The 25,869-nt window shown below is 47.5% G+C and overlaps 1 protein-coding gene across 3 annotated transcripts in view; it reads right to left on the reverse strand.

Moving 5' to 3' along the window:
• Nucleotides 1-25,869, reverse strand: part of TMEM132B (transmembrane protein 132B) — a 376,300-nt gene that overhangs the window by 81,126 nt on the left and 269,305 nt on the right. For all 3 annotated transcript variants that reach the window (XM_082204116.1, XM_082204118.1, XM_082204117.1), the window contains one exon: nt 23,968-24,154. In XM_082204116.1, the coding sequence (XP_082060242.1) occupies nt 23,968-24,154 (187 nt within the window). The remainder of the gene's footprint in view (nt 1-23,967; nt 24,155-25,869) is intronic.

Raw genomic sequence — 25,869 nt, forward strand, 5'->3', positions numbered from 1 at the left:
GTTCGAATTACTGCCCTCTCAAGCGGCGCCACACAACCAGAATGCTAAGCTGATTGGCAATAAAACTACAGTAAGTGGTCCAAAGGGAGGGAAGAGAAATATTATAAACACAATGGAAGCCAATTGTTGGCTAATCGTTAAGAAGGACAATTTTATGCGTCATTCCATGAGTTTTCTCCTTTGGGTGGGCCTTGGCATTCAGGGATTTGGCTAGAACTCTCATTTTTAAAGAAGAAGATATTCAGAATGCAAGTGTGGGGGGGGTGGCTCTGCCACAACAAGAAGTCCCCACACCCAAAAATCTAGCAAATGAGGGAGAAGGCTTCTTCCCTAGCTGCCCAGACATAAAATGTATGCAAGCAACGGCATTTGCAGATATTTTCCAGATTGTTTATTAAAGCCTGAAACTTAAATGTATTTATTTATTACATTTATTGTTAGGTTTCCAAGGGGTTGCTTGAGAGCAAGCAGGCAAATACCTCCCTGCTCGGCTGTGAAGCCTTGCTTTTGATGCAAAATAAACTTTATCTGTCCAGAGCGCCACTCTCCCGTGGTTGGCTCATTCACTGGCAGAGTCCGTGAGTGGGCGGGGCTTAAACTTTCCCCAGCAAAGTAATTTCTTGACGCCCAGTCTGCGCCTCCCCTCTCAGCGTGAAACCTTACTGCACAAGGAGGGCGTGGGTAACAGTGGACCTCTCCCCTCCCTGCTTTGCCCAGGCAAGGTGTCCTGGCACCGCCTCGCCTCCTCCGAACCCTGCAGCTCCTCTCCACTGGAGGCGTGGTTACTCTCCCCTGCCGAGGAGGAGCTGCTCCCCACGATCTTTGGGGGCTCTCCCTGACATTTATATATCACCTTTTCCTCCAAGTATCTCAAGGTGGTGTACATGGTTCTCCCTGTCCTCATTTAAATCCCCACAACAACCCTGCGAGGTGGGGTAGGCAGAGAGACAGTGACTTGTCCAAGATCACTTTGTGTGCTTCATGGGCAAGCTTGGAAGTTGAAACTGCTCCACACGTACTATTACGTTGTCGTTTTTATGAGGATATACGTTTGACTTTTATTACACCTGTTTTGCAAAAGTCCAGGAAAGTATCGGAACTCCATAGTTTAAAACTACTGCTAGAGGACAAGAATCCCAAGACTACATTAAATGTAGCCAAATTCTGTGTGTCAGCAATCAATCGCAGGAAGCAAGTGGTATCCCATAATGACCAAACCCCTAAATGTTAACTACAGGGAGCACGCTAATAATTAATTTTAATTTTATATTTAAATCCTTGTTATATTCATATTGCCCTTTGTATTTCTGATATTTTTTTATGATCTGTGATATTGTGTGTGTTGCGGCTGGTCTGTGACCGTATTAATAAATTCATTCATTCATGGGCAAGCGGGGATCTGAAGTCGAGTCTCCCAGGTCCTAGTCTGACACACTCTAACCACCTCACCACACTGAGTTATGCTGGTACAGTGGGGAACTGTGGCAACCCATCCGTTCCCCAATTTTGCATCACTTTTATTTCCCCTGATCCTGTTCACTGGGTTTGTTTCCCTTGGGAAATGATGCATCGATGCAATTCCTGGCTTCTTTCTCTGGCCTCAGGTACATGCACAGGTGATTCCAGCCAATCAGGAATCACCAGTTGAACTTTATGGCATCGTGATGCTATGCAGCCAATCAGGAATTCAGTGATGATGCTAGGGACTGATCTATCTGCATGGGTAGGCAAACTAAGGCCTGGGGGCCGGATCCGGCCAATCGCCTTCTAAATCCGGCCCGCGGACAGTCCGGGAATCAGCGTGTTTTTACATGAGTAGAATGTGTCCTTTTTATATAAAATGCATCTCTGGGTTATTTGTGGGGCATAGGAATTCATTCAAATTTTTTTTCAGGCAGCCCTGTTCAGGGAAGTTTTTAATGTGTGATATTTTAGTGTATTTTTGGTTTCTATGGAAGCCGCCCAGAGTGGCTGGGGAAATGCAGCCAGATGGGCAGGGTACAAATAATAAATTATTATTATTATTATTATTATTATTATTATTATTATTATTATTATTAGTCTAGCCCACCACAAGGTCTGAGGGACAGTGGACCAGCCCCCTGCTGAAAAAGTTTGCTGACCCCTGATCTAGAGAGACAGATATGCAGTTTTACTTTGCACGTCAGAACTCACTACAGCAAATCACTCAGAGATTCACAAGTAGATGTGAATCTACCCCCCCCCAAACACACACACACATTACACAGCACCAGGTATTCTAATGGTACTGCAATAAGTAATAAGTAACAACAGTAACATTTCTTTGCCGTTTCATTTGTGATGGCTTGTTCCCCCATTTGTGTTGCCACTTAATGCTGCCATCCTGGAGACTGACCTGCACATGTGCAGTGGAGGATGAACCACTAGGGCCAAGGGGACACGGCCCCAACAACCTCAACCCCCTCACCACCAACATGCCTTCATACAATCAGTTTCCTTCTCCTTAGCCTCAGTGTTACCCTTAGCAGGGAGGAGGATGGAAATGAAACAAGAATTGCTTGACTCTGCCTATCATTGGCTCAACCTCTACCTGCTGTTAAGTCTCCCTGACCTTTGACCCACTGGTTCCAGAGGGCACCAGTCACTACTGCAATACTCAGATGCACACCTAGAGAATACTTGGCTTGACTGTAGTACTTGTGAAATGCATCTAGTGAGCTTAGTAGACCACAAGTTAAGCATGAGTCAACAGTATGATGCAGCAGCAGAAAAAGGCTAACACAGAAGTATAGTGTCCAGATCAAGGGGAGCAATAGTACTGCTCTATTCTACACCTGGAGTCCTGTGTCCAGTTCTGGGCACCACAATTTAAGAAGAGTGTGGACAAGCTGGAATGTATACAGAGGTGGGCAACCAGGATGATAAAGGGTCTGGAAACTAAGCCTTACGAGGAACGGTTGAAGGAGCTGGGTATGTTTAGCTAGCCTGGAAAAGAGGAGACTGAGAAGAGATAGGATAGACTGAGAGGAGATATATTAAGGGCTGTCACATGGAAGAGGAAGCATGCTTGTTTTCTCCTGTTCTGGAGGGTAAGACTTGAGGCAATGGCTTCAAGTTACAAGAAAGGAGATTCCAACTAAACAGTAAGAGCTGTTCGGCAGTGGAACAGACTCCCATGAGAGGTGGTGGGCTCTCCTTCCTTGGACGTTTTAAAGCAGAGGTTAAATGGTCATGTCATGGATGCTTTAGCTGAGATTCCTGCATTGCAGGGGGTTGGACTAGACGACCCTTAGGACCCCTTCCAGCTCTAAGATTCTATTCTTCTATTCTTCTATGACCAAGATGATCAAGGGTCTGGAAACCGAGCCTTATGAGGAATGGCTGAGGGAGCCTGAAAAAGAGGAGACTGGGAGATGCAACAATGGAGCAGGAACCTTTCTACATATGTGGTGGGAGTGCAAAGAGATAGTGGGATTCTGGGAAAATATCTATAATGAACTGAAAAAGATGTCTAGATTTTCATTTGGGGGGAAACCAGAATCCTTTCTCCTAGGTATCATGTCACAGGAAATAAAAAGAATGGTCAGACCAATATTTATGTATGCAACTACGGTGGCAAGGTTATTGATTGCCAAAAATTGGAAAAGCAGCAGCGTCCCAACTAAAACAGACTGGTTATCTAAAATGATGGAATACTTCCATCTTGCCAAACTAACAGGGAGGATAAGAGGAGATATGGTACAAAAAGTGAATAAGGATGGGCTATCTTTAAGGAATACATCAAAATTTATGTGGAAAAAGTAGAATTTCTGACAGATATTGAGTGAATCCAGAAAATGATTAGAGTGAAAGGAGAGTAAAGTTAAGACAGAAGAAGAGATTAAAGAAATAATGAAATGCGTTTAAGCTAGTTGAAAAAATAAAGTAGCGTAACAAGAACGGCTGGAACGGGTGTCTGTGTGGGATAGGTGTGTAGGTATGTTGATATGTATAGTATAGGTAGGTATTATATAGAGTAATGTAGGTATGTTTTACGTTATGAAAATAAAGTAGTGTGTTGTGTACGTGTATTGTGTAAATGTATATGTATGTGTTTTATATGTTAATAAATTAAAATTAAAAAGAAAAAAAAAGAAAAAGAGGAGACTGGGTGGAAATATGATAGCTCTCTGAAGGGCTATCACATGGAAAAGAGAACAAACTTGTTCTTTTGCTGTTCCAGAAGGTAGGACCTGAACCAATGGATTGAAATGACAAAAAAGCAGATTCTGACTAAACATTAGGAACAGCTTTCTGATGGTAAGGTCTGTTTGAGAGTGGAATGGGCTATCTTGGAAGCTGGTGGGTTGTCCTTTGTTAGAGGCTTCTAAATAGAGGTTGGGTGGCCATCTGCAATTGATTCCTCAGCTGTGATTCCTGCATTGCAGGAGATTGGACTAGATGACTCTTGGGTTAACTCTTCCAACTGCACAATGATACATGTGTGAACCCAACTTTCAGGTGCACTTCTGTCCAAGACACTCCTTCTCCTGCCTTGTAAACAAGTCGCCTGAGCTCCCTGCTCCCATCAAGAGCCAAAAAAGAAAAGCTGTACATTTGGAATGAGGAGTGTGACAGCAGAGTGCCAGCTTTGCGGAGACAAAGATGCCACGGGGCTCCATCGCTCCAGCATCCCATTGCCCTCCCTGCTAATTTCTCTCTAAAGACATGGGAAGCATGGATGGAAGGGCGTCATTAGCCTGCTTGGTGATGAGTAACAGCTTTTTACTTGGGAGATCTTCTTGCTGTGAAATTAGTGTCACAGATAAGTGGTTGCTCTGCGGCAGAGATGGAAACGTCTGCATTTCTGATCTTCATACACAACATGCCCCCACACACATCCCAGCACTTTGGCTAGGAAATTTACACAGATAGCACAGCCAGATGTCATGGGCTCACAAAGGCACTGTGAAATACAACCTGCCCAGCAGTACAGCTATTATAAGTGCCAATTTTTATTGCACTTTATGGAATCCTTGGCTTCCCTCCTTCCATTTTTCTGTGTTCAGTTTGCACATGGCTCCAAAGTCGTGCATTTCTATCCTGATACACTATACCAAGTGTGGTCCAGACACCAAATATGGCCAGGCCTCTCTATATGGCCCCCAGGACACATCCCCTCTCCCCAGTCTGAAATCCTTACCAGCCCTATTCTGCACCCCTCTTTGTGTGTGTTTTGATTGGCCGGGATGTTTCCTTGAATGTTGATAATCCCTCTTGCTGGCCTGGGTGGAGGGTGGAGAGGGGTGTGTGAGAGTTTGTAACTGTCCAGGCTCCCACCCTAAAACACTCACACAAAGGCTCTCTTTTGCAAGTTAGAAACAGACCTTTATGCAGGCTCAGTACAGGCTCAGCAGCACAAACCATGCTCAGGAGTCATGACTCAGGGGTTTAGGAGCAGAGAAAGGAGTTCAGAGCTGGACAAAAGCAACTGAGATGTCCCAAGAAGTTTCCATACCCCACCCACCAAGCTTTTAAAGGTGAGGTGTGGCATTCCCACTCGTAAGACTCTCTCGCCTTGTGAAAATTTTGGGACTTTAAACATGCACTCCTTGGGGGAGCGGTCTGTTCCCATCTTAAAAGGTGGCACCTGGTTCTAGGCAACAAGGCTGCACCCTGTTGTTCAGGCCCCTGTTCAGTCACTGCTGCCTCTGGTTCTCCCTCCAAACTCAGTTCCAAACTCTCCAAAGCTTTTACTGAGGGTATCCACTTGGCAGGAAAGGAAGGTGGGGTGGGGAGAGAACAGACATCCCTGCTCCTTCTCCCCAAGAGATGGAAGTCAAGGTGGAAAGCAAAGGTTCCTCTCACTCCACCAACTCTGGTTCCCACCATTCAGGTGGGAAAAATGCATTGTTTCACCCACTTTTGCATTTGGCCCCACACACAGCCAGGGACACTGAAATATACTTGAGTGTTTATTTCATGCTCTTTATTTCAGCTCATGGTAAACAGTGAGTGAGCACTTTCCCCCAAAACCTCTGGCTATATATACATTATTTACACAATGGATCCCTTGTGATTGGCTGATTCAACTCCCCTCCTGAAGCCTGATTGGATTGTTCCTGCAGGCCAATCAGCTTGCTGATTCACTTCCTTCTGGAGCCTGATTGGGCTGCTCCTGCACTTTCTCCTGGAGCTGCTGATTCACCTCCTCCTGGAGCCGGATTGGGCTGCTCCTGCAGACCAATCAGGTTGCTGTCTTCTAGAATCCTACCTGCCTATTGTTCTAGGATCCAAGCTCAGTACATAACAGACCCTCTTTCAGCTGTCATCCACAGAAGACATTCCACTAGGGTGTGGGTGGGTGGGAGAGATAGAGAGAGAGAGAGAGAGAGAGAGAAGAAAGAGGTGGGGTAGAAGGGCCTCTCCATGAGCACAGAGGAAAGACCTTTGTCTCCTCTCCAAATTTTCCATCCCTAACTTTCACTAGTTTCTCTGTAAATAGGAATCAGGGCCCAAGCTTGCATTTTCCTCCTTCCTCCCAAGCCCTTTTCCTTTTGTGTTGTACAGTGGTGCCCCGCAAGACGAATGCCTCGCAAGACGGAAAACTCGCTAGACGAAAGAGTTTTCTGTTTTGGAGGTGCTTCGCAAAATGAATTTCCTATGGGCTTGCTTCGCAAGACGACAATGTCTTGCGAGTTCCTGCTGGTTTTTTCCCTTCCCCCCCTTTTTCTAAGCCACTAAACCGCTTATCAGCTGATCCGATCAGCAGATAAGCTGCTAAAAGCCGCTAATAGCGCTAATAGCGCTAATCGGCTAATCCGTCAATGGGCTTTCTTCGCAAGACGAAAAAACCGCTAGACAAAGAGAATCACAGAACGGATTCTTTTCATCTTGCGAGGCACCACTGTATCTTTTAAATTGTGAGCCTGAGGGCAGAGACTGTCTTCTCCCTAATATCTGTAATCCTGCTTGGGAGGGGTTTGCTTCCAATTGAAAAGTGGAATAAAAATGCTTAACCACCACCACAACAGCTACTACTACTTCATGGCAAAGGTGGCATTCAAACTGGGTAATTCCTGATTCACAGCCTGGTCCTGTTGAGATGGTGTTGAGAGAATATTGGCTTGGAACTCCAGCAAGCATGTTGCCAGCCCAATTGTTTGCTGACAGTAGAAAACACACCCACACCCCCTTTCACACATTACAAAACTCCTGGGGGGGGGGTAGGGGCACTGAGTGAGATGACAGGATGAATGACCCAAACCGGCCCAAAAATGGCACAGAAAATCCATCCTTTGTTGATCAGGCAACACAGTACCGTTCTGCCAAAACAAGCCCTGATGGATGCGCGCTGGCTGATTTCTCAAGCACTTTATAAATATTAATGGCAATGATAGAGCCTCTCAAAATTTGTCATGTCACATCGCTCTTAGAAAAACGCTCCGTGTGCAACTTCGATCAGGTGGTGGTTGTTTTTCCCACCAAACAACTGCAAACTCTACTTTGTAAGGTTATCCTCGCCCAAGATTTCCCCCCCCCACCCTCGCCACCCCAAAAGAGAAGAAATGCAAGGTATGGGGTGGTCATAGGCTAGCTTTTCATAAATGTAAAGGTGCTGTAATAGAACCACTGGGGCTGGCTCTACCATGAGCTTTGCTGAGCCATTGACTCAGGTGGCAGATCAGGAAGGGCAGCAGACAGAGGCCTGAGACCAGAGGAGGCTGGTCATTAGGGCAAGGTGGGTACCCGGACTTGGTTGGCTGGTTGGAGGATAGAGAGGGGCCATAGAAACTAACCCATATTACAAAGGTAACATTTACATTTGTTTTTCAGGTGCCCACCAAATGTATAAAGGCCCTCAAGCTGGAAAAGGTGCCCCACCCTGATTTAACAGAATGCCAGTACTGCCAATCAACAAAAGTTCAAAAGGTGCCATACTACAGTGGCTTACAAATATAAACCTCTTCTTGTGCTACAGAATTTGCCAAGACAAATGCACATGGGTTGAGAAATATGAACTTCAAGGGCTCATAATGGTTGCTTCAAATAGAAGGTGAGCATTATAAACTCTGCTTTAAATGCCTAGGAAACTGGCAAGTTGCTTCTTTCCCAGCTGGTGGATGGATGGTCCTCCCATCTGGAAAGGGGAGGTTGCACAGAGCAGGGATGGAGATCCTGTTGTCCTCCAGATGTTGCTGGACTGCAGCTTGAATCATCCCTGACCCTATGCCATGTGGGCCGAAACTGATGATAGCTGGAGTCCGATTAAGATCTGGAGGGCCACAGGTTCCCAGCTTCTGCATCTATCCATCTGATGGGAGTGGTATCTACCCCCCAGCTGTCAATCATCTGACATCACAATGGCATCAGGTGAAAGGTGCTTTGAAGTCACAAAGTCAGGACTGCAAAGCACCTTGAAAGGCATCACTAAAATGAAGGGTTTTCCTTCACTTTAGCAGACAATCTCAGTGCGCCCATACACTAATCCTGAATCAGGAATGGGTTTCCATCAAAAGCCCTGCTCAGACAGTGGGGTCGGGGGACTTTGCCTTAGCAGGAAATATCAATGCAACCCATACCCTAAATCCTGAACTGAGGGAAATGGTTTCATGGGCCAACTTGGACCCCCTTGGCAGGGCAGGTTTGGCCCACAGCCCAGAGGTTCCCCACCCCTGATGCAGCTCTATAGTTCAAAACATCTCTGGCATGTCTTGCAGGAGTAGGCTTCAGGATTCTTGAACTGTGGGCACGGAACAAGGCTCACATTCCTATAGGAGTTGCCCCTGCTTCTAAAACTGAGGCTTGCATTCTGATTCTCCAATACGCCTCGAGTTGGCAGTACCTGAAAGTGCTTTGTCCAATCCTGTCGAAATATGCTTAAAGTGATGCGCTCAGCAATTTCCTCCTCTCAAGCTTGAGTTAAAGGACTCAGTGCTTTTTAAAGGCCATTTTTCCTGGGTGTTCCTTGTCAGCATTTCAGCCATCAGGCAACTGGGGACGCCATTATTCAATCCCCCATTTAAAAGAAACCTTATTGGAATACACACACACCTGTGGTTCTAAGTGATCCACAACATTAGTCAACTGTTAATCAATGGAAAGGTTGTTCTCTTAGGGTGAAAGCATGGTTTTTAAAGGCAGAGATTAAATGTGGCCACATATACAAAAAGAAAGAAAAAATAGCACATGAACACACATCAATCTCAGGGGCTGACTAGGTTGGTGAGATACTGATGGATAGCTTTTGAGAAACACTTTAAAGATGATGACAGACTGAAAATTACAGTCCTATTGTCATACAAGGAAGAATTGTGGAGAGGAAGGGATGGAATCCCACCATGCGCTGCAATTTAAGAACAAAGTGCTTTCAATTCTCCTGATAAAGCAAAGGTGGGAAATCTGTGGCCCTTCAAATGCTGCTAGACTCCAACTCCCACCATCCCTGATCACTGATCCTGCCATCTGGGCAGCTGGGAGTTGGAGTCCAACCTCACCTGGAGGGCCACAGGTTCTACACTCCAAGAAAGAAGGTGATCCGCTGGACCATGGGCTGGATTGGTTCCCCTAGGGGATTTTTCTCGTAAGATAAAGGTGGGGAACTGGTGGCCATCCAGATGTTTGCTGGATTGCAACTGCCATCACCCCTGACAATTGCCTCTGTTGGCTGGGGCTGATGGGATTCGGAGTCCAGCATCACATTGAGGACCACAGCTTCCACTTCCCTGAGAAAGGGGATGGCCAGCTGGAACATAAACCAATGGGAATTAGAGTCCAGCAACACCAAGCTCCCCCTGCCGCCACCACATTCCCCCCATCTCACCACGGAGTGCCCTTACTGCTGCCCACCACCACACACACGTCTTTGTGCATGCACATACACAAACACACACCCCACACACAAACATGTTCTTCCCAAAGTGATGCCAGAGGAACAGGAGAGGGCAGCATCTTTTGGTTCCACATTATTTTGGTTCCCAGGCAAGTGCGGCGCTAGCTTCCGGAAGTACATTGGCAGCCATGGCAGAGGCAGCAGAGGCAGTGGCCGCAGCAGTAGAGGCCCCAGTGAAGGCAGAGGAGATGGACGCGGAGGCAGATGGAGCCGAAATGGGACACCCGTGATTGGCATCAGAAGCCTGGGTGGCTTCTGTAAATCTTTGAGGGTGTCCCACTCAAAGCAGGGCAGTTGCGTGATATGGTGTATGTTGTCATCTGTCTGTCTCAGGAGACAATAGAGGAGTGTACCTTGGCTAGTGAAGTCAAACGGTTGGAAGGTTACAGTACCCGCTGTGACTGTAGAGACCAATATGGAAGAGACGTGTTTTGTTGCAGCTGGGGCAGATGAAGGTGTCTGGCTGTGATGCGGCAGGGGCCAAGGAAGGTGGTGGCCTTCATTTGAATTTTTTAAGCAGAAACCAGATGGCCAACCTATTAGGGATGCCAAAGCAGCAGATTCCCTATATTGGCTTGGGATTGGACCAGATGCCCTTTGAGGTCCCATCCAAACCTACGGTTCTAGTTCGGATACATTTCCACCAAGTTCAGCTAGCCTTCCCAATCCCCACCACGGCCACCTTACCCCTGAAGTTAAAAAAAGGAAGAAGATTTTCCGCCTTTAGCATTCTGCACTTGAAAACGCTCCATGTGTGCTGGAAACTCTGACAACTCACTAATCTGTCCTGAACACATCTTGTTTGGCAATTATATGGTAATGAACCCTTTCTCCTCGGCTCTTTCCATTCCTGAATGATTCATGCTCCGCTTTTCGGTTCTAAAAGCGCCGTTTTGAAGCTTTCCCCCAAATTCCACAATAATGTATCTGTTAAACCAGAAAAAAACTCATGGAGATTTGCAGCTTTTTGAGTACACCTAACTCCCCCACCCCAACACAGCAGTTCCCTGTGTGAGTTGTTTGGGATTGATTTAACAACTTCAAACCAATAAAAGGTACACAGACAGTGCCTACTAGCATAGGAGACAGATTATCATTGTAGTCAATGGGATAATTGCTAGGCCACAAAATTAGGATTCCCATTGGAATTGATCACTCACCTAAGGCAGTGTTTCCCAACCGGTGTTCCGCGGCACACTAGTGTGCCGCCGGACGTTGCCTGGTGTGCCGTGGGAGGGAGGTGGGCGAGTCGGGCTAATCCTCCGACGAGCTCCACCTCCAGACCCATTGCTCAAATCCTTTAACCCAGGAAGGCAGGAGGGCGGGGAGGGGGGGGAGAAAGAGAAAAAAGAAAGGGTGGAAAAAAAGAAGGGGAAGAGAAAATATTTTTTTAAAAAAAGGAAAGAGAGGGAAAAAAGCGAGGGATGGAGGAAGGGGAAGGGGGAAGAAGATGGGGGGTCTTTGTGTATAAACAGAAGGGGAGGACAATGAAGAGGGGCGGGGCTTGGCAGGCAGCAGATAACTGGGGAGGGGGGCGCGGCTGGCGGCGGCTCAAGGCAGGAAGGGAGGAGCTGCCTCGCGGAGAGTCTTGGGCTGCAGAGATTTCCCGTTCAGGAGCGCGGGAGGCCACGCCGTGGATGGGAATCTCCTCCTCCTCTTCCTCCTCCTCCTCCTCCTCCAGGAGAGAGGGTGGTCCGCCCCACCGAGTCGGGCCTGCTCAAGCGTGGGAGCCTATAGTTAGAGCTCAGCTCCTTTTCTTGCCTTCCCCGCCCCCCCCACGGAGCACATTTTCCTTGCCCCCCCAACCCCCGCATGTAGAATAGAAGCCTTCCAGCCTCCACGGTGCACAAACTCTCCCCTCAGCAACGAAGTGCTTTGTTGCATATCTTTGGTGAGGATTTTAGGCAGTCTTGGTGCACCTTAAATCAGCGCTAATTGCGCCTGGACACAGTATTTACTTCCGAGTAGGCCCCCTTCTCCCCCCCCCGTAGCACCTGACGTTGCTATTCGTATCATCAGGTTTGTTTGTTGATAATTTAATTGTTTTAAAAGCATCGTGCTAAAGAGCTCTCTCCCACCCCCAGACCCTTGGGCAAAACAGAAACACACACATACACAAACACAGAGATTGAGCCCTGCAGGTTTTATGAAATGAATGGATTCTGAATGCCTGTTTCAGTGGCTTGTCCACCTTAGGCTGCTGGGCCAGACACCTGTTACACGGTGCAGTCCGTAAGCTGTGAGCGCTGCTACCTGCCGCCGAGACCACGTAACGACAGTCTTGAAAGACCTACATTGGCTCCCAGTACCTTTCCGAGCACAATTCAAAGTGTTGGTGCTGACCTTTAAAGCCCTAAGCGGTTTCGGTCCAGTATACCTGAAGTAGCGTCTCCGCCACCATCGTTCAGCCCAGACACTGAGATCCAGTGCCAAGGGCCTTCTGGCAATTCCCTCACTGTGAAAAGTGAGGTTACAGGGAACCAGGCAGAGGGCCTTCTCGGTAGTGGCGCCCGCCCTGTGGAATGCCCTCCCATCAGACATCAAAGAGATAACCATTACCTTCTATGCTGTTACTATTTTTTTATTTTTTTTTACATAAGTAAAAAGTGACCTTTCCCCATCTGGCATGGTGGTGTGCCTCGAGATTTTTTTCATGAAACAAGTGTGCCTTTGCCCAAAAAAGGTTGGGAAACACTGACCTAAGGCCACACACTAAAGAATATACAGGAAGCACTTCATGCATGAAATGATGGGTGATTGTGTGCATTCCGTAGCTGGCAGCTAACATGCTGTTGTTAACACTTCGGTGGCTAACTTTATTGTTATGGTTGTTCCGTTGAGTTCCTTGTTAGGACTCAAAGTTACAAAAGGCCTTGAATCAAGGGATAGTGTTATGCCAAGAACTCCTCCCACATTTATTTATTTATCCTCTTACCATTCTCCATTAATTACTGGGGGGTGGGGTGGGGGAACTGTGTTCTAGAATTATCAAAAGGGAGAGAGAAATTTCCCAGAATCGGGTGCAGGGTTTTGTTGTGGTGTTTTTGCTTCTTTTCAAGCTGGCAAAGTTTCTTCCCTTTCATTCCACAAATTATCGCTGATGGACTGCACTCTGCACACCTCTCTCGGCCTGCACTTTCTGAAAAGCCTCCTGACATCCTCTCCTGGGCTTACATGCAAACGCAGAATTAACTAATTTAGGAGCAGCAAAATAAGCAGGGCCTAGAATCTCTCCGACCTCTTCATAGATCACCGCCTTGTTGTGGCGAAGGGGCTTGAATAAGGAACTATGAGCTATGCCATGCAGGGCCACCCAAGACAGACAGGTCACAGCCGAGAATTTAGACTAAATGTGATCCACCTGGAAAAATACGACTAAGACGACTAAGCAACAAACAGAATCTTTCTGAAGCAAGGTCAAGAAGCAAACATGACCAGCCAGGTAGGCAGGGATTCAAAAATCAGGGAGCTGGTGCAAAAGAATCAGTCTGCATTCTGTGCCTGGAAATAAAGGCTTTGAAACCTGAGACCCACCTAGAGGACTGTTACCTACAGAGCTGATCCAGAATGCAGCAGTCTGATTGGTCCACAGGAGCCACCCAATCCAGCTCCAGGTGGAAGTGAATCAGCAACCTGATTGGCCTGATTGGGGGGGCTCAGTTAAGCCCCCACCCCGCTTAATCGGTTACATGACATGGTGCTTGCACACCACTTGATTGGCAATGCCCATCAACTTTGGGGGCCCCCAACCCCCTCAAATATTTTATTGGGAGGATGAAGCCCCCTCAGCCCCCAGAAGTTGGCGCCTATGCCAGATGGTTTTCTGAAGAGGATTCCTCCTTTGGGGCATGGCACCGGGTATGCAACCTGCTTTCCTGCAAGCTGTTGGTTTTCTTGAAAGCCCTTCTGAAGCTGTGCCTGACTGTTACGAGCACGTTGGTTGTGCTCATTTAGACAGCAAGGACCATTGGGTGCCAACTGTTTAGGGGACAATTTCCTGGCACAACATCCCAAGCACCAGATGAAAATGTCAGTTGCCACACGCCCAGGGAACTTTTTTTTCCTTGGCAGCAAAATGTCTCTCATAATTGATTCTTTTCAACATCTGGTGTGCAGATCAACATGGGCGGCTAACAGTCCAAGAATGGAAGGGCGATTCATTTTCATTGCAACTTAATAAAATAAGCAAGTGAGGCGGGGGACGCGGGGTGTCAGAAACACTTTAAAAAATAGTTATTCCTCCACTCATCTTAATGGGAAAGGGAGCAGTTGGGTGCAGTATGGATTATTACTTAGCCAAAGGACTTGTCTTTCAGCATCACAGGGAAGATAATTAAATGTGTAGATAATAAGCCCAATTTCCAGTCCTAGGAACTCATAAAGGATGCCAGGTTCTCTCTCCCCCATTGATATCCGAGCGCAGAATGTGTCGTCCTATTGCTCGTTTTGTGAATAGAAACCCAGCGGAACAAATGTCTCATTGCATGGGTCAGTGGGCCTGCAGGACACCAACACAGCACTGTTCATAAGGCACTGTTGCACATGCTTTCCCTTTTAACAATCTTGGCACAAACTTCATTCTGCAGTGCATTCTGGGAAACTAAAGACCCATGCATCTTGGTGGCTGTCCAACGAGACGCATTTTCCGCAATGTGCTCCTTCTGGGGTAGTTTGTCCTCCTTAGGTCCTCACCCTGCACTCAGCTCTCAACTGGCACTCCTAGAAGTTGTCAGCATGTGACAGTGGCCACACCCTGGGAATGGCTTCGGCTGGGCAACTAAAGCAGGAGAGGGTAGCCGATGGATCTCAAACCCTCAGTGAGTTAAGGGACTTCCCTTGCATGTGAAGACAGGCTTCAATGGGTTGAGTGGAAGAGACCAAGAGTGGGTCCAATGGTCAAAAGACGGTTTCTGTATGTGCTGCAGAGAAAGTGAGGGGCAAATGGAGCTCGTTCACCTGGAAGGTAGTCCCTCTAGAAGGAAAACTCTGATCCTTAACCTTCACTGCTTTATGAGATACCTTTGGGAGAAGAAAAGGCTCCGGAGTAAACAATACACTAATCTGGAGTGGAGTCCCAAGGCAGTTGGATGGCGTCTTGTACACCTCCTTCCAGCAACTCCTGCAGCCAAGCTGGTGACAAACATATTGCTCTGCTTTCCTTTGGACCTCATCAGTGAGGCCGAGAGGAGAGTCTTGACATCTGGGCAGCCCAGACACATTGCCCAGGCTTGCGCCCTGGAGAGGTCAATTCCATGCTGCTAATGCAGCAGTTTGACTTCATCCCCTGAAGCTCACTCCATTGTCTCTCAAGACAGATGGATACCAACAATTAATTCAGTGGAAGCTGGTCCATAAGGACAAAGCAGGCTCTTCCCCACCAAACTCTGCTGCCTTCTTACTTATGACTAACCGGGGGTTTAGCTTTGCCTGTACCTGGCTTTGGCTCCACCTGCTTTTGGCTCTGACTCTACCTACTGTTGGCCTCCCTGCCTTCCTCCTCACCAGTCCCAATGTACACTGGTCTCCACTGTATAGGAGCCTGCAAGCTTGCCTTTAAGGCAGAGGCAGCAAACCCAAGGCCCTCCTTGCCCCATACTCAAAAACTTCTGTTATTATTTATTTAAACTCTTTGTGGCACCTCAAAAAATTGCAGATGTTGCCACTGAAGGAGAATGTTTGCTTGATGCAAAAACCAGGGTCCAATGAGAGATGCAGTTCATCCCTCTGCTAAGGCACTTACCAAAGACACTTACCAAATACCACTTGCCATTCTTACCAAATCCATTTTGTCTTCCCTCGGGATTCCTCAGGTGTTCTGCCTGAGGGTGAATAGCAAGAGTCACTTTGAATTTTGCTTAAGGCAAAAACCAGAGCAGTAGACAATTGGCAGTAGACCAGGTTACCAGTCCTTCTTGTTTAACAATAGGGACAACAAAAGCTTTTCCTTCCCACCTCCTCCCACCCTGGCCTCCAAATTCCAGGCTCAATTCAAGGTATTACTACAAGCATATAAAGCCCTAAACAGCTTGGGGTCTCCCAAATAACTAAATGAGTGCCTTTCCCAGCATCCACCATCTCAAACTCTGATCAGCAGGTGAGGCCTTCTTGGTGGTGTCACTGGTGGAAGCTCCCTGGTTTGCATTGATCCATGACAAGGTCTTTTCGGTGGCAGTTCCCCATTTGTGGAATACCCTCACTGGTGAGGTGTGTCGGCCTCCATCATTATTAACTTTCAGGAGGAATTTGGAAACATTCCTGTTTGCCCAGGCATTTGATAGTTGAAAGACACCGTTTCTGGCAACCCTGAGATCAATGAACGAGAGAATGTTTTAAACTGTTTATAGAAGGCTTTGTTTAAAGAGAAAAAAAAGGTTTTATTATGGATATATTCGCTGCCCTGAGCTCCTTTGGGAGAAAGAGTGGAATCTAAAAATTGAAAGAGGAGGAGGATGGAAAAGAAGAAGAGGGAGGGAGAGAGGGATGGGGAGATTAGTCACCTACAGTAACTGTGCATTTATATATGAAGGCTATTCCAGAGTATGGTTCACAGGATGCAACAGGTAAATGGTTCCACCCTCCAAAACATCTGGTTCTACCACCACTCAGCCACTATTTTGCATCTGTTACAATCATCTCCTTCCCTGATTTCCCTTTAGATGCTGTACAGAAGAAGGGCTGAGTTTGCGGCTTATGTGTTGAAGACCGGAGGCTAAACGTTGCTTGCAAAGGATTAGTGGCCTGCGATGTACCGTATTTTTCGCCTTATAGGACGCACCGGCCAATAGGACGCACCTAGATTTGGGTGGGGGGAATAAAGGGGGGGAAATTATTTTCCCCCCCAGGCAGGGGCTGGGGAAGCTTGGGCTTTGGCAGCTTTGACATCGCTCGGGGAGCTTGTGGGGCTGGGGGCGGGGAAAGCAGAGCTTCCCCCGCCCCCAGCCCCCAGAACAGGACCCAGAGCGATGCCGAAGCTGCGTGTAGCTTTGGCATCGCTTTGGGAGCTTGCGGGGCTGGAGGAGGGGAAAGCCCTCCGCCAGCCTTCTAGCCAAGTCGGGGGACAGTGGGAAAGGCGCGCTGCACCTCTCCCGCTGTCCCCCGAGTTTGTGGGTCTGGCGACGGGGAGGAGCAGGCTTCTCCCCCCCCCCTGCCAGCCTTCTAGCCAAGTCGGGGGACAGTGGGAAAGGCGCGCTGCGCCTCTCCTACTGTCCCCCGAGTTTGCGGGGCTGGCGACGGGGAGGAGCAGGCTTCTCCCCCCCCCCGCCAGCCTTCTAGCTAAGTCAGGGGACAGCGGGAAAGGCGCGCTGCGCCTCTCCCGCTGTCCCCCGAGTTTGTGGGGCTGGCGACGGGGCTCTCCTGAAGCCTGGAGAGCAAGAGGGGTCAGTGCGCACCGACCCCTCTCGCTCTCCAGGCTTCAGCGAAAGCCTGCATTCACCCCATAGGACGCACACACATTTCCCCTTCATTTTTGGAGGGGAAAAAGTGTGTCCTATAGGGCGAAAAATACGGTATATCTTTCAAATGTTGCGATGGAAAGATCCCACAGGCTTGTAGGAGAGTTTGGTTCCTCAATGCTAGCTGGGGGTGGGGTGGAATTGGTGAAGCAAAAGAGAGTTCTCTTGTAATGGGGAAAAGAGGACAGCAATCTCACCAAGGACAGATGGACAGTCTGAATATTTAAAAGCGATTTAAGGTTCGCCTTGGCCTGTGTGATGGGTGGCTATCAGGGTTCCAAGAAATAAACAAAAATAGACCCAAGAAGTCTGTTCACAACTGCTCTACATCACACATGTTTAGCAACACAACTGTGTCATATTCACACTTTACATTTTTAGGTGTCCACACTCTTCTGAAAAGACTCCAGTTTGCAGTCCAGGCTTCTTCTTTAAGTTTATGTTATGTAAGACGCAGCGTCCCCCCGGCAATAGCAGCAACAGAATAGAACCGGCTGAAACAATATTACCCATCTTCACCATGAGAATGAAACCCTCGGCGACCCAGATTGTATCCAAGCAACCAGGAACTTTGCCAGTATGATGAACATTTCCCCCTTATTCTTTTTGGGAGGACTGTTTTCATAAGAAGGCTAACGCACAGGGGAAACCATTATTGAAAAGAAGAATATTTATCTTTCTGCTGCTGTTGTCTAGAGTTGGAACAGCCAACTTTTGGAAGAAACACAACCACAATCCTTCTCCTCATTTGACCCTTAACCTTTTACTTCTCAACTTAACCATATTGAGCCTTTATATATAGTATAGCAAATTTATTGACAACTGTCATTGCCCTATGCTTGTGAGAGCAAGTTTCGTAGCTTAACTATATGCTGCATGATGAAGGACTTTCTTCTTTCTGTCCTGAATCTCCTAACATTCAGATTCAGCAGGTTGTGAGAGGCTGGAACAGACCAATATCATGCTAATCTGACTCACCAGAAGACACACACTTATTTAATTCAGCTCTTTATTCAGAACCATGAGGACTAGAATTTACTTCATCTTTGGGAGAAGGTTCATATCACAGGGATGGAGTACATGCTTTGCATGTAAAAGGCCCCAGGCTAAATTCCTGGCATCTCCACTAAACACCAAAGCAAAATATAATTTGCTGCATGTGTGGGATGAAGTGGGAGTCGGAATTCAGGCGACATGCAGGACTTGCACATCTCTAGACTGAATGCACTGAACTATGGAATTCTGGGAGGGTACCTGCCAAATCTTTTCTGAGAAAGGATTTCACAGCATGGATCTGCTGGCACCAAATCAGACATCCCCAAACGCAGACCTCCAGCTCTTTTGGGACTACAACTCCCATCATCCCTAGCTAACAGGACCAGTGGTCAGGGATGATGGGAATTGTAGTCCCAAAACAGCTAGAGGGATGAGTTTGGGGATGCCTGTACTAAATGCTCACCTTCTAGTTGAAGGTAGTCTTCTGAAATGGAGAGGACGGGGGGGGGAGAGAACTAGCAGCACTCCTCCAGATGATCCCAGTGACTGAGCTGGGATTTAAGGGTTCAGGTGGTCCTGAAGGTATCCGGACCCCAAGTTGTTTAGGACTTTGTATAGTAATACAAGAACCTTGAACCTAGCTTAGTAATAGACGGGCAACCTGTGTAGGAATAAGGGCAACCCGTGTAGACATTTTCTAAAGCTTTCAGGGTCTATGAAAGATTACAGAGCCACCCAGAGCTTATCGCGCAAGAGAAGAAGATGTGATGTTCTCCCAATTGCTTTTCTCTCACCCTTCCTCTTGTCCCTTTTGCTGGAGATAAGCTACACTCCGCAGAACATGACGTGATTTACAGCTACAAACAAAACTATCCTCATTGTCACCATCTGATATAAGGGGCCAATTTCGAACTCAGTTAATGTGAGCATTTGGGCAGACTGCCAATGGGGGGAGGATCTTGGATTGAAGCCAAAATTAGCCCTACTCAGAATAGACACATTGAAAATAATGGACATGATGAACTCAGGCCCATTAATTTTAAAGGGTTTACTGTAGTCTACCTTAGACCACATTCACACCATACATTTAAAGCATTAAGATACCACTTTAAACAGCCACTGTTTCCCCCAGAGGATTCTGGGAACTGTAGTTTGCTTAGGGTGCTGAGAGTTGTTAGGAGATCCCTATAGCCTTCACTGAGCTACAGTTCCCAAATTGGTTTAACAATCAATCCTTCCTCTCAGGGAACTCTGAAAATTGTATCTCTGTGAAGGTAGTAATAATAATAATAATAATAATAATAACAAGAAGAAGAAGAAGAAGAAGAAGAAGAAGAAGAAGAAGCAACAACAACAACATTTTGAACTGAGCTTAGAAACATAATAGGAGCCAATGTAGGTCTTTCAGGACCGGTGTTATGTGGTCCTGGTAGCCACTCCCAGTCACCAGTCTAGCTGCCACATTCTGGATTAATTGTAGTTTCCGAGTCGCCTTCAAAGATAGCCCCACATAGAGCACATTGCAGTAGTCCAAGCAGGAGATAAACAGCACATGTACCACTCTGGTGAGACAGTGCCCAGGCAGGTAAGGTCTCAGCCTGCGTACCAGATGGAGCTGGTAGACAGCTGCCCTGGACACAGAATTGACCTGTGACTCCATGGACAGCTGTGAGTCCAAAATGACTCCCAGGCTGCGCACCTGGTCCTTCAGGGGCACAATTGTCCCATTCAGGACCGGGCATCCCCCATACCTGCCCACCCTCTGTCCCCCCCAAAACAGTACTTCTGCCTTGTCAGGATTCAGTCTCAATACATTAGCCGCCATCCATCCTCCAACCACCTCCAGACCCTCTCACGGGACATTCACCACTGTCACTGGTTCTGATTTAGATGAGAGGTAGAGTTGGGGACATCTCTTAACAACTCCCAGCATCTTCAACAAACTACAGCTCCCAGCGTGGTCATCTGCCTCTGAATGCAAGTTGCTGAGAATCACAATTGGGAAGAGTGCTGGTGCACTCAGGTCCTAATTGCAGGCTTCCAACAGGCACCTGGCTGGCCAGGGTGAGAACAGAGTTCTGGACTGGAGGGCATTTGGTCTGATCCAGCAGGGCTCTTATGTTCTCATGGTGCAGTGATGTTCTCTTCCTGCTCTGGTGGGTTGCAGCCCAGGCTCCATGCCTGCTATGCTAACGAACACTCCAGGTTGGCAAACATGAGGAAAGCTATGCAAACACAAGATGTTGCTCCTCTCCAGGGCTGTCTCCCTCAACTTCTCATTGCCTAAGGCTACCGACTCAAGCAGGCTTGTGAGCAGAAGGAACTGAGCCATAGCTAGGATGCAGCAATTTGTCAAGAAACACTAGAACTCGTTGAGAAGTGAAGCCTTATTCAGGTGTAGCAAATTTCAGGCTTGGGGCCAGTGGCAGCCCCCAGAGTGAATGGGGGCACTGCACAGCCAACCTTGGCCTGTTCTCAGCCAGTCCCCATCTGCCGGTCTTCTTGCCTAGCAACTGGTCCAGAGGGTAGCACTGGCTGTCTCCTTCCTTCTTCCTTAGACCCAAAGTTGTCTTCATCGAACTCGACAGGAAGGAGGATAGATATAAAATTAGTTGACTGTCTGGCATTGGCTTTTGCTCCACCTACTGTTGGCCTCCTGGCCTTCTTCCTTACCATTGCCAATGGGCACTGATCACCACTGCTGGAGGCTGGATGCGGCCCTCCAAGCCCCTAGTTCTTGAGACCTGCTCCAGCTACACACCCTCTCCCCAGTCCATCCACCCCCCAACTGCATCAGCCTTGCTTTGCACCATCTTTGACTCTATTTGCTTAGCTGGGATGTTTCCTTGAACTTAGATAATGCCTCTCATTTGCCTGAATGGGAACTTTCAGCCTAAACTACCTCTGAAGGTTGTTGTGAGAAGGCTAGGGAGAGAGGGAGAGTCATGTATGCCACCTTGAGCTCCTTCAGGAAAAGGAGGGATACTTTATTTGATAATGAATTAATTAGCTGATGTGGCAAATAAATCCTGTGTGTTATCATTCCTCCCCAAGGACGTGCTCTATGGGGAGCTGGCTTCAGGCACCCCACCCATTGGCAGACCAACTCTGCGTTACAGAGATGACTGCAAACATGACATGAAGGCTGGCGACACCAACCCTGCTATGTGGGATGACCACAGTGCCTGGAGACAGGCAGTCAGGTTGTGCATCCATAACAGTGATCAGAGGAGGAATGAATGCTGGGCCTGGGAGGAGCACAGAGAGAAGAAATGCCCGGGCGCATCTGCAGCAGCACAACTAGATGCCTTCATCTGCCCCAGCTGCAACAAAACATGTCTTTCCTGCGTCGGTGTCTACAGCCACGGCGGGCGCTGCAACCTTCCAGCAGTTTGAATTCACTCCCAGAAGTGCACTCATTTCCATTGTCTCCCAAGACAGATGGATGCCAACAGCAGCAGCAAAATCATTCTTCTTCCTCCCCAATGAGGTCATCCCAATGGTTTCATTGAATTCTGGGGCTGTCTGACTTTTAAAAGAGATGATCCCAACTCAAAGATCCTTAACAGAGCTATCGCCATCAGAGGGGTCCATCACACCATCAGGGCTTACTGGGACTTACTCTGAATTGTAACTGAGCCCAACTCCGACAATGACGCAAGTTCCCTAGCTGTGTCGAGAGGACCAGAGACATTTTAAAAGGAACACTGAAAAATAGCTGTAGATTTTCCGGTTTGGGAGCCCAGAAACTTTGAGCAAAAGCCAACGTCAAAGAGAGAAGCCAGGCTCTTCCATACCATATATTGGATTGAGATAAGAATGTCTGTGAACATGTGCATTTTGCCCCCTCTTGGCACAAAGAAAATACAAATCCAGAGTCTGCTGCTACCTGACATTAGCTCTGACTCCACCTCCTTTTTGGGCTCCCTGCCTTCTACCTTACCAGTCCCAATGGGCATCATAGAATCATAGGGTTGGAAGGGACCATAAGGATCATCTAGTCCACCCCCCTGCATTGTAGGATCTTTTGCCCAACATGGGGCTCGGATCCATGACCCTGAGATTAGAAGGTCCCATCCCCTACTGACTGAGCTATGACTCATATTAGTGGGTGAACAATCCAAAACTGGGTGAATTCTGCTTCACAGCATCAGTCACCACAACTTGAGTCCGGTCCCCATGAAGAACTGAGATGGGTCTGTCCATCCTTAAAAATAGGGTAAAGGACCCCTGACAGTTAAGTCCAGCCACAAACAACTCTGGAGTTGCGGCGCTCATCTTGCTTTACAGGCCAAGGGAGCCAGCGTTTGTCCGCAGACAGTTTTTCCGGGTCGTGTGGCCAGCATGACGAAGTCGCTTCTGGCAAAACCAGAGCAGCACATGGAAACGCCGTTTACCTTCCCGCCGGAGTGATACCTATTTATCTACTTGCACTTTGACATGCTTTCGAACTGCTAGGCTGGCAGGAGCTGGGACTGAGCAACGGGAGCTCACTCTGTCAAGAGGATTCGAACCGCTGACCTTCAGATCGGCAAGCCCTAGGCTCAGTGGTTTAGACCACAGCGCCACCTGTGTCCCTCTGCCCATCCTTGCTTCAGAGTAATAAATACCAGGGGAACAAACTGCAGGCACCCTGCTTATGGAAGCATCCAGCTGACTATTCTGGATAACAGGATGTTGGTCTGATCCCATGGGCTCTTTTTTACATGTACATATGGGACAGGGGCTAAAATGGAAGTCCACTTTGGATCCACCAAGACCTTTGAAATTACTTCTTTTATTAAAAACACCACAAGGCTGTGATAGAAGACTAGCAAATGCAAAGGTCTGGGAAGTGGAGAGAATTCAGGCCTTCCCCACCATTGGTTCACTTTGTTTGGTTTAGATATAAAGTTTCCAGCATGAGCCAGCTAATTAATTTAAATGAAAATGCCACAGCTAATTGTAGCCTATCACCAATGTGTGGATGCATGGAGATTCCAGTAACACAGTGGAAGGCAACAGCTCCAGAGGAGCGATTATCATGTACTGGGCCCATAATCCCCCCAAAAGGGGGGGGTGGAATCACACAATAGACTCTAATGGTTTCCCAGGAGCTGTTACTAAACATCAGGTAAATAAAAAATCTTATTGAAACGTAGTTTATGCATTGAGACCTTTCTACTGCAGATGCAAATTAGCAGATCCAGTTGCCTTGAACAAACATTAAGGATTCATAAGGCTGAACCCAAAGACTGCTGCTTTTCAGAAGCATTTTTGGTTTTGTCTGTCAAAACCCCCGCAATCTTTTCAACCAACTATAGGAACACCTCCAAAAATGTCACCTTTTCACACCATTTTCTTTTCGCCTTTCTCACAGATGGGCTTGGTTTCCTCACTTGGCTAAAATCTGATTGCCTATGTATCATTGTGATGTCATCCCATTCAGCTGTGTGATTGCTGATTGGCTGGGATCATCCATGAAAGAGGGAGATGCAAATACCAGGAGGCAAAGAATGATGCCAAATAAAAAATAGATGACAATAAATGGGACTGGGAAAGGTGAGCATTCTAACAATCAAAGCAGTTTTCAGGAAGTATTTCTCTCCTTCCCCAATTCCCACGTCTACAGAAACAGAATGAAACATGAAACAGAATAATATAACAAAGGAGGAGGTGGATTCTTACCATCGCAAGTGGAACAATTCCTGCAAAAGTCGCTTGGCTGACAAAGATTTCGGAGACCACCAGCTCGCTCACAGACTCATCTCGGGGGTATTCCACCTGCCAGGTGATTTGCTGGGCCCCCACCAGGCCACTACTGTTGTCTATCTCAAAATCCATCTGAAAGATCTCGTAAGAAGAGACATTTGCCCTGAAAAATTAAAAGGTGGTGTTACTTGGAATTTGAAATTGGATCGTTTTTTTAACATATTACACAAACATTTCATATTTGGACAGAAAAACAAAAGACTGAGATTCCTTAAATTGTTGCTGGACGGGGGGGGGCCCTCTGGCAATCACACTAGAGGGCTTAGATATGCCTGTTGTTGTCAGACCACCTAAGTCAGCCAACATGTCCCCTTCTCAGAATAGTAGATCTTCAGATTTTCTAATTGTTCCTATCTACAGGAGCCAGGCAACAAGCTTTTTCCTAGGACACTGATGGCCAAACTTGGCCCTCCAGCTGTTTTGGGACTATAATTCCCATCATCCCGGACCACTGGTCCTGTTAGCTAGGGGTGATGGGAGTTGTAGTCCCAAAACAGCTGGAGGGCTGTGTTTGGCCATCACTGTCCTAGGAGAACTCGCAGGCAAACTTGGAGGGGGTCAAAAGGAGAGTGAAGTTACTCACCCCTTTCACTGCAGCCCCCCCCCCAGTTTCCACAGTGGGAAACAGTGGAAGCTCCTTGCAGCCACCAGTGCTGGCCATCATCCCCACCCCAACCAAGCTTTCTCTGTGCAACATTACACAATGATGCAACACAGTCTCCCTAAAAACCCCATCATCCCTGACAATTGCCCAGAGAGAGGCTGCGGCTGATAGGAGCTGGAAATCCAACATATGTGGATGGCCACGGGTTCCCTGTCAATGTCCAAGGCCAATAAACTAGCCACATTACGCCCAGTGAAAATGCCCAAGGTAGAATTCTGAGCACCAGAATCCCTAGGAAACACAGTTTTCCAGAGCTCCTGAGGCTTTGGAAGGTGTGATATGATAGCATAACTAAAAAACAATACTGGGTGATCAATACCTCCATATCATAACCATGGGGTCCTAGATTTCAGTGGTGCCCCTGCGGTGTCTCCAAGGCTCTGGGCCCAATTGTACAGAGGATGTTGAGAGCTTCAGACCCATAACACCTAAAGAGCCACAGGCTGTGCTCCAGTAGTTCAACCTATACACCCTGGAGTAAACTTTGCAAGAGTTGGCATCCATATGCATCCTTATAGACCTACACTGGCTCCCAGTATGTTTCCGAGCACAATTCAAAGTGTTGGTGCTGACCTTTGAAGCCCTAAACAGCCTCGGTCCAGTATACCTGAAGGAGCATCTCCACCCCCATCATTCTGCCCCGACACTGAGGTCCAGCGCCAAGGGCCTTCTGGCGGTTCCCTCGCTGCGAGAAGCCAAGTTACAGTGAACCAGGCAGAGGGTCTTCTTGGTAGTGGCACCCACCCTGTGGAACGTCCTCCCACCAGATGTCAAAGAGTAAAACAACTGCTGTATCAGACTTTTAGAAGACATCTGAAGGCAGCCCTGTTTAGGGAAACTTTTTATATTTGATTAATCATTGTATTTTAATATTCTGCTGGAAGCCACCCAGAGTGGCTGGAGAAACCCAGACAGATGGTTGGGGTATAAATAAATTAGTAGTAGTAGTAGTAGTAGTAGTAGTAGTAGTAGTAGTAATATTGCACTTATGGGGGATGCCTAGCTGTGCCAGTGTTATGTATCTTTCTCCAAACTGGATTCCCTCCAAATGTTCTTAGAGTTCACTAGGGATGATGGGAGTTGGGGGCCCCACAATGGGGAAAGCGTGGAATAGCTAGGGTGTGTAATAGGCAGGAAACTGTGGTCCTCGAAGT

The sequence above is a fragment of the Podarcis vaucheri genome (assembly GCF_965113315.1).
Source record: "Podarcis vaucheri genome assembly, chromosome: 16".
Classification (NCBI taxonomy): Eukaryota; Metazoa; Chordata; class Lepidosauria; order Squamata; family Lacertidae; genus Podarcis; species Podarcis vaucheri.